General features: G+C 37.9%; 1 protein-coding gene across 1 annotated transcript; it reads left to right on the forward strand.

Moving 5' to 3' along the window:
* The first annotated feature begins 5113 nt into the window (after nucleotides 1–5113).
* Nucleotides 5114–8412, forward strand: LOC112906297 (snRNA-activating protein complex subunit 3-like). Its single transcript, XM_025980193.1, has 2 exons — nucleotides 5114–5371; nucleotides 7074–8412. Exons 1-2 carry the CDS (start codon nucleotides 5363–5365, stop codon nucleotides 7431–7433), a joined length of 369 nt encoding a protein of 122 aa, XP_025835978.1. The 5' UTR covers nucleotides 5114–5362; the 3' UTR covers nucleotides 7434–8412.
* Nucleotides 8413–9814: the final 1402 nt, after the last annotated feature.

Here is a 9814-nt window from a genome sequence, read left to right on the forward strand (position 1 = left end):
AACTTTTATTGATTATATTCAAAAACATTAATCTTATGAATAAGCTAATTAACTTTTTAAAAAAAATACAGAAATAATATTATTCAGACTCATAATTATAATGACAGCACCATTTTTGGCCGGTTATTTAGAACTTATAAACAAAAGTAGCTTCTATTAAACTAAACAAAAAATCAACATGAAAGAAAACGTTAATATCTTAAATTATAATTAAATTACAATCACAGCACCATTTATGGCATGTTAATCACAATAAAAACAAATGAAAACTTTGCAAGATCAATGGAACATCTCACGCTGAGGAGCTGAACAACAGACAGACAAATACATAACACTTAGGTCAGCTTACTCTGTCTGATGAAATATGCCTTTAGAAAAACTAATGCATTTATAGCTTTATCAGACAGCCGATTTCTTATTTTATTAACTATATTTCCTGAAATAGAAAACACTCTTTCATTTTCAGTTGAAGTAGGCTTAACTGAAAGCAATGCTTTGTACATCGATTCTAAATTTGGTGACCTCTTCCCAGTCTGTTCAAAAAGTAAGAACTCTTTCTTTACTATAGATTTTGACAGTGCCACTACACTTGCCTCCTCATTTGTTGAAATGCCTTTAATTGCTTTTTCTAATTGAATTTCGAAGCTTTCGGGTTCAAGTTCTGATGGGCTTACTTCTTCTATCACTCCCGACTCATTTTCGGCCAAAGTTGTGATGGCAGGGTATAAACGATTATATTCTTTTTCAGCGTATCCGATCAAAAATGTTTTATTGTTATCAATGAAGTAGTTACTTTTATTGTGCATGAAATTGTCAGGACTGTTCAAGTATTTTAGCAGCGATATTAGAGACGTATTACGGCGCTCTGATATTTTCAACTTAAGTGAATCTACTAATTTGAGGGCCAAAGGATCATTGATACTTTCTAATTTTTTTAGCAATACGTCTATTATAGCCTCTGCGGTCAATAAATTGGCATCTTGCCTACTCAACGCCTCTACTGCAAGTTTTGTTGGTGTTAATATCTTCTGCAGTTTTTGTAGCACAGTAATATTATCTTCATTCCATTTTTGTGAGCTATCTAAATCTATAAGTGCCTTTTTGATTGCATTTTTTAATTTCAAGAAACGTTCAATCATTGTCAGCATTGAATTCCATCTAGTTCTGACATCGAGTAACAAAACTAGTTCTACTCCGAATTCGGCTACTACATGTTTCTGCAGTGTGATTGATTTTAGAGGACTCTTTCTGAAAAATCTTATAATCGATCGGGTCTCAGTAATTACATTGTTTATGTCATCAATTATTTGCGGTCTAGGTTCTTCATTAGATATACAAGATTCATCATCGTTATCAGTGCTGCTGGTTTCATCGGAGCTGCTGTGTTCGTTATCGTTATGCAAGGCATTCCTAGCAGCTGTAACTTCTGACTGTTTTTTGCAAAATGTGTCGAGAATCGCTAAATGGATGGCATGATTTACACATAGAACCATTTCACAGGGGCTTTCTCTGCCAAATTGTTTCATTACGTTTGGCCCATCGCTTGTTACGGCAACAATATCACTCTCAAATTTCACTCCAAAATGTTTTAAGCGTTCCTCCACTATTTGTCTTACTTCAACGGCCCCACATTTACCGGGTATATAAACTAACCCCAAATTATAATGTGTTGTTTCTGTGGTATGACAAATAACACTAAAATAGCGTTTGTTGCGTATGCTTGTCCACTCGTCAATACTCACACTTAGCCGGTTACCTGAAGAACAAATACCTGAAAGTTCTTTTATCATTTCTTTTTCCTTATCCTCATAGTATTTTAGTATTAGATTCATAACATCATTAACACACATGGGCAATTTATATCCTTTAGCAGAAAGTGAATCACGAATGAATTCACTTTTTGTGATTCCATTTATGGTGAAGCCGTCTTTTGCAGCCAGCCTCGCCAATATTTCACCCAATGATTGTATCGGTGGAGTTTTGAAGTTTAGTTTCTGTTGCTGCATACTTTCATACCCAGGCCTGCTTTTTTTCGGTGCACTCACACCTGAACTTGTAGATGCTTCAGATTCGGATTCTTCTTGGGTCCCGCATTTAGTAATATTGATTTTATGCACATGTGCTAAATGTCTCACCAACCCGCTAGTATTTGAACCTTTGCAAGCAATCGTTTTTGGGCACTTTAGGCATTGCGCATTTGCAGATTCCTTATTTTTTTTGAAATATTTCCATGCTTTTGATGCTTCCATCTTTACTGTTATAGTGACGTTTCGGTAAAATCTATAACGCAATTCAAATTAATAATAAGCCCTTGGAGTAATATGTGATACACACACAACACAGTTGGCAATATAGATAGGTACTCGTACCTAGTAAAATTTAAGATCATATTTAGATTATATTATTGATAAAAATTATATGAATAATAATGCCATGATATGTCAATAAAAGTGAAAAGACTTACCTGTTTGATTTCAATTTATCACGTAATCTGTGAAACACTCACTACGTAAATTATACTTGACTAGAGTCAAAACACGAATGAACGCGTAAAAACGACGCCGCAGAGCGCTTGCAGCGAGATCAAAGGGTGCCGCTGCATTTTGGCCCCCGCCGCCACGCAATACAACAAACAGCGATTTAATTTCTATATAGGTACATGATTTCTCGAGTTCTCGACTTTTCTCGAGCTTCATTTCCCGGGAACAAAGCCCAACGATTTCCCGGGAATTCTCGAATCGAGAATTCCCGGGAATGAACCCTACTATGGACACATTATAAACCAAAATGTTTTTAGGGGNCATTTGGCTATAATAAAGTAATAAAGACTTACTCTGTCATTCAAATACAACGTTAGTTCCTAGAACTATAGAAAACAACAACAGACGCACATTTGGTCATTCGAATGAAATAAGAGCCTCTTGAAATTTAAGAACGAGTCATAAAATAACAAAAGTAAACTGTCGCTTGTAGAGGTATAGGCAAGTAGCAATCTTACTTAAAGAGGTTCACGCATGAAAAACGACACTCACTTATACAGGTTTTATGTTTTTCACTTATAGAGGCTTTAGAAGGGCAAAATGACGGGACCTGGCAAATACTCTCATTAATAGAGTTTTCTCGCTTACTCAGTTCTCATTTATCCAGGTTTGACTGTAACAGCTGACTGTTATACCGATATGCGCATGCGCGCCTTTCTATTCTCTTAGCCTATCGCTTCGCGAGAGGAAACGTTGTAAAACGTGAGGTTTCATGGCCTTGAGATTTTACTTTCAAGCCCAAAGAAGTTTCACTTCAAAAAATATATCAGTGACGAATAAACCTGAACCAATGAGCCACCGTCATGTCTTGTTGGCAGTTGCTGAACGTCGCTAAGAATTGCTGCATTTATGCCCTCATTAATGTAACGGTAGTTCCCCGTAAGGGAGAAGTACTTTTACCCACCATCTATCAACAAAAAATTACACTAAGTAACCACCAAGAAGACTAAGCATAGATGTAACAACTATATCACTTACTTAATGTACCTTGCGAACCATGCTTTTTTGCCCCTTAGACAACAATACACTAAAATTGATGCGTGGTCGCTCATCGCACAGCGTACGTCTTTCCTTTATTAGTGATGATGCTTTTCAGACTTATTTGGTTCGGCTATTGCTCCTATGTGTATTTAGTCTTGACAACCACTCTCTCTGTCAACAATCCTTAAATGCATAGATAACAACAATTAGGAACGACAAATGAACAATAATGAAGTTCACTACGTTAACAGAACTTCTGCACAAGTGTGATACTCCAATGATAGCACTTGATAAAGCCTTCCCCTTCATAATAAAACTTATGTTGTCTGTCAGAGGATCTTGAGATGCCCTGGTTGCATAATTGCTATAAATGGTTATGGGGGGTCCTCCCAAAACTCTGGTAACAGATAGTATAGCTACATTATGTTCCAGAGATTTATCTCTTAGCCAACCGTACTTTCTTCTCAATTTATGGCAAATTTCAAATGTAGCACAATAATAATATGTCATCCTCATATGCTGCAGACATTCCAGATAAATCACTATTTAATGACGGGATAGATTGGTTTGGCTCACTAGCAAGTCTAGATATTCTTTTTAGAGCAGCACTAACAGGCACACCCTTCAAGTAGTATTTCCTAAAATATTCAAATAAAATTTTGGAACTCCAAGATTCCTAATCATTTATAGGAATCCCTGCTCTTGTCGTTATCTTAACTAATTCTTGAATGAAAACATTCACATATTCATCTTCTGTCTGATTCATGTTTTGTAGGTGTTCTGCGTGTGGTATCCTCAATAGTATGACTTGATTGTCTCCTTGGCCCAATAAAGTAGCCACTGCACCGAAATCTTGACAAACAATTAAAATCAGAAGTATAGTAACTAATGTCCATGCTTTTTGCCTTAAACCTTCCTGCCACTCCTCCGGCATCCACCAACATCTAGGACCTTCTTCAGGAAGACCATCACTTCTTTGTCTGGGAGGAGCATATCTGTCTTGAAATACTAATATACAGCATAGATGAAATAAATGTGTAAAAGTAAATACATTATCGAATCCGAATATGTTATCTAATTGTCGAAACACGTGATGACATAACACCATGCAGAGAAATCAAAAGTAATAAAGGAAAAGTCTTCGTTTTCTTCGGCTAATCGAAAGGTCATCCTAAATATGGCTCTTAGTAATTGATCCTCAGACATTGTCATTGATTGTTGTTTAATAAAAGGGAAAATTTGATTGGCTATGTTAGATTCTGTTATTATCTGCCATATTCTCATGTCCGGATGCATCTTTGCATAAAATCTGACATTATTATATATGAACTCTTTTTCCTTCCCTACTGCTACTATTATGAACCACTCAGGATCAAAATTGTAATTATTTACATTTGAGATGATCTCATTAGGGTCTACATTATCTTTAGACAAAATTAATTATTACACTTTTCGTGGTATTTGGTGGGCCTCAAGTAGGATAATTTTCTACGCAACGACAAACAGTACCCTACTCTAACATCTCTCGCCAATTTTTCTAAATTTTTCTTATTTTTTTTACTTAAATGCGTGTACCCTTTTATTTCCTATGTGAACTTTCTTAATTTTTGTGTTGGTAATGTGAAATATAACTCCTTTAGCAAAAATGCCGAATCACTGTTGCAAGAAATTTCACAAAGAGTATATTTTACTTGTATTTTTAGGTCCTGTACCCTTCAAACTTCCTCTTCATTGAAAACGTTTTCTACAATGACCTAAGAGCAACAGGGTCGATTGATTATTCAGAAGTTATAAGAGAATGGGCGAAGGAAAAGAACATAAAGGATCTGAAGACAGCAGATATGGATGGCGTAAGGAAATTTAAAAATATATTTCCGGTATATTGCTATGAGTCATGTTCAATGTTTTAACTTGGAACGTCTCTATAATTTTAATTATTTAGACAATGCCGTGTTTTCATGTTTTCTGCACATATATGTAGCAACATCTAGCTACTTATTGTTCGATACCACACACGACATGATACTCGCGAAATGCTCGTCTACAATAACTCGAAACAGTTACGTGTGTCCTGAAAATACAAATGGGGTCGTGTGGATGAAACATTCCAGGGAAGGTGGCATTGTGCTAGCTAGTGCATCATAATTTAAAAATTAAACAAACTGGAAAAACGTTTTTTTTTTTTGCAATTTAAGAGAAAGTTAAATGAGAAAATTGTAGACTCATAAAAACTTATGGAATGCAGATAAATATTCCATGCTTATTTACCGAGAAAACACTGGATACTGTTTGTTTTATAGAACATTCATCAAAATTATAATTGAGATACACTAATATTGACAAGAAATGAAGGCGCATGCATTACTTGAAACGTGCTTTTCCACAAGTATTTTTTTGTATCAAAATATGTTAAAATATTGCAGCAGAAAATGACAACTAGACACTTTGATTAACAGGAATGGCCAAGAAAAAATGAGTTAAATACAAAGCGCAAACGAAAACTAATAATGCTCTAGCATACATGTATTTTTACGACGTCATCGCTACTATTGGTTGTAAGATGTCGATTTGGTATTACACATAACTAACTGAAAAACCGTTTTCCACTTTCTTTTTTTTTTAAGTTATGTAATACACCAGCCAGCACGATGCAGTCTTCCTGGAAATTCTTTCTTCTACAGACCCCATTTTTTGTTTCCCAGTATAATATATATCATAAAATGCCTTTGTTAATTTGTACATGCATCTACGACCTCATCATCATCATCATAAGGTCATCAGTCCTAAGACTGGTTGGACACGTACCTCCACTCTTTCCTATCCTGAGCTAAACTTCGCATTTCCCTAAACCTAGAACAACACACATCCTTAACTATTTGCGAAGAGTAATCTAATCTAGGTCTACCTCTACCCCTCCTAACTCCTGTTTCTGCCTCTAATATGTCTCTGACTAGACCTTCATGCCTAAGAAGGTGTCCTACCAACCTATGAAAAATGAATTCGTATTATCTATGTAGACCAGTGGTTCTTAACCTCCTACGAAGGACCATTTGTCTTGCCAAGGACCACCAACCCTTTGGCTAATAAGCTTGTTCTATAAATAAAACACGTATAAAATTATTCAAAACTAAAAGTACTTTTTGTACTTATTTTATTTTTATATTTTGAAATTGTTGTACCAATTACATTGTTTTACTGGAATTTTTGTGGTTACAATGTCGACAATCGCATCCAAGTGGTTCCAGTGTTAAAATTGATACCGTAACGTAAAGTACCTTCTTCTTAATGCTACAGAATATGTTTAACAAATGTTGTACCGAATCTTTAATATTGATGCGTCGTCGACTCGTCAATGGTTTAATATTTTTAATCATTTGTACGGGTGCTTTCAGGGAGCACCGGTTAAGAACCATTGATTGTGATCTGTTGAAACTCTCAGACGTGGGCCACGATTTCGTTCTCGTCAGCACGCCATAGACATTGACTACAGACAATATAATGATCGTGACCTGTATTTATTTACGTAGGTAGTTATTTATTGAATTGTTTCAGACATTCGTCAAGGATTTAAAACCTCGCATCGGTTATCCATATGTGTATGTGCACCAAGGCAACTGTGAACACCTAGTGGTCTTCACCGACGCTCGTTTGCTCATGAAAGACGACTGCCTTTGTCCATATGACTATCCCTACGTTATGACAACGAACCGGCAATACTCGAGGAAATGTGCCATTTGCGGTACCAATAACGCACAAGTTGTTTGCACGGAATGTGACAGATTACCTAACGAACATATGCTTATGTGTCAAGAATGCTTCGACTCTTATCATAACGTCGACGGCAGGAAAATCGATTCTTGCAAAGCGTATGCGTTTTCTGAAATAATTGAAGATGATAATGATGATAAATAATTAATCGTTTAACATAAGAGTGAAACTAAAAATAAGTAATACTGAATAAAAACATTCCGAAATGGTATTCTATTTGTTTCAATAAAAACTGCAATTACCATTAGTAGTAATAAAGGAGGGACACTGCAAGTCGATGACCTGTCCATCAACTTCATGCCACTTTTTGGCATTCAGAACGTCTTTCTAAATCATTCTTCAGCCAAAGAAGTTAAAATTCACCCCTTTTGTCAACTGTACCAGAAGTTGTTAGACCTTCTGGAATTATCGTTAGATGGTGATGTAGCCCATTTAAGTTTGAATTTTCCTCGTGAAGTTCATGCTTTTCAGAAGGAGTGAGAGAGTATGGAAAAGGGGTGATGGTATTAAGAGAGAGAGGGGAAGAAGATATTTAAGAAATAAGAGAAGTATGGAGGAAGCGATTAACTAAATGGCTGAAGTGGCTCAGTGTCATGGGGATGATGTATCAGTTATCTGGGACGAGTCGGAGCTGTCAGCGATGCTAGAGGAGTTCTTCCACAACGATCAGTTGGCGAGCAAAACAGAATGGTCGGTGAAGGAAACCCATGCATAGATGTAGCCACGGAAAGGTTAGCAGTGCCTGTGGCTAGTACATCGCGAACGACGGCAGGGGGCAGTAAATCCATAAGTATGAAGCCTAAGAAGCGGACGTACAACAGAAGAGTGCCGGGCGGTCCATTATATTCTTCAAAGCTTGTAGACCATGTGGAGAAGCACTGAAGACTAATGCGAGATGCGAAAACGGGAAGGTGAAATAAAGGAACATGACATGAAGGACGCTTCATGTTTGGAATAAATAAAGCGGAAAGAGAAAGAATTGCAGGACCTGAAGAAAGTCGTGAAAACAGCAGTAGGTCGGTGGTGGAAGGTAGAAAGTGAGTGGAACAGGTGGAGAAGAAGTTAAATGAGTTGCAGACACAATTGTTGAACATACTTAATTAATAGTGTAAATACAGTAATATAAAATAAAGGTNATACCTGTGATCTTAATCTGGTTAGCGTTATGTTACCAAAAAGGTCCGCCAAAGAAACAAGAAATGAGCAGTTAGAAGACCCCGAATTAAGTAAATTCACCCTTAGCAGGACATCACGGAATCGACAAGACCTATAAAAGGATTTCCCAGACGTATTATTGGCCCTCGGTACATCGTGACATAAGAAAGTACATTCTAAAATGCCCGGAATGTCAGCGATATAAACCCGATCATGTTAAACCAGCAGAATTACTACAGACGCCTGTAATGGCCCAGAGGTTTGAAACGATTGCGATAGATTTGGTTGGTCCTTTTCCGACAACTGAAACTGGCGAACAATGGATTTTTACGGTAGAAGACGTGTCGACCCGATGGTTTGAACTGTTTGCCTTGGTGCGAGCAACGGCTAACGCGTGTGCCGATTGTTTGGTGAACGAAGTAGTGTTACGTTACGGAACCCCGAGAAAAGTTATAAGCGATAATGGTACGCAATTTGTCAGCGAAATTATGCAGTGCGTCACCCATTGTTTGGGATTAAAACAAAGTTTGATACCGGTTTACCATCCCGAGTCGAATCCCGTGGAAAGAAGACACAAAGACCTTAATACTCAACTTTCTATCTTTGTGGGAAAGTACCATACCCGATGGAAAGAAGCGCTTCCTTCAATTAGGTTCGCCATGAATAGTGCGATTCACGCGGCTACCGGATACAGCCCTGCCTACTTGACTTTTGGTCGTGAGTTACGGTCGCCCGGGATTGTTGGACGTGATCTTCGGTCAGTGCTCGAAAACGAGAACTTTATCGCGGAAGTAACCCCGAAGTTGTTACTTATTGCCGACGTATTAGAAAAAGCGCGAGAGAATTCGGACGCGCGACAAAGTGGCAACGAGAAATACGCGAACTTGCACCGTCGTGATATGAACCCGTTTAACCCAGGAGACAAAGTGTTGGTGGATACACACGTTCTTAGTAACAGTGCTCGTGGATTTTCCGCAAAATTGGCCCCTCGGCGTGACGGTCCTTACCGTATTTCCAATCGTGTTTCTGCGACTACCTATACGATATCGTCTCTTGATGATCCTACGAAGATATTAGGAAAGTATCATGTGTCAGCGTTGACGCCCTTCGTGGAAGATGAAGGCAACGTGCCTTCTGACCCTATTAACCCCATCCGACGACGAGGAAGACCTCGGAAGGTCTCAGTTATTGAAGACGAATCCCACCCCGATTCTGCTACTATGGATGTATCGAGTAGTACTGGTCTCAATACGCCATCAAGTCTCGACATTGAAAAGGAACCCTCACCTGACCCAAGAGAGGAATCTTGCTTTGATGACGGAGTACATTCTGTTCGCCGTAGCGAACGCATTCGAACCCGTTCTCGCCAC

Source organism: Agrilus planipennis, unplaced genomic scaffold (assembly GCF_000699045.2).
Source record: "Agrilus planipennis isolate EAB-ADULT unplaced genomic scaffold, Apla_2.0 scaffold357, whole genome shotgun sequence".
NCBI lineage: Eukaryota > Metazoa > Arthropoda > Insecta > Coleoptera > Buprestidae > Agrilus > Agrilus planipennis.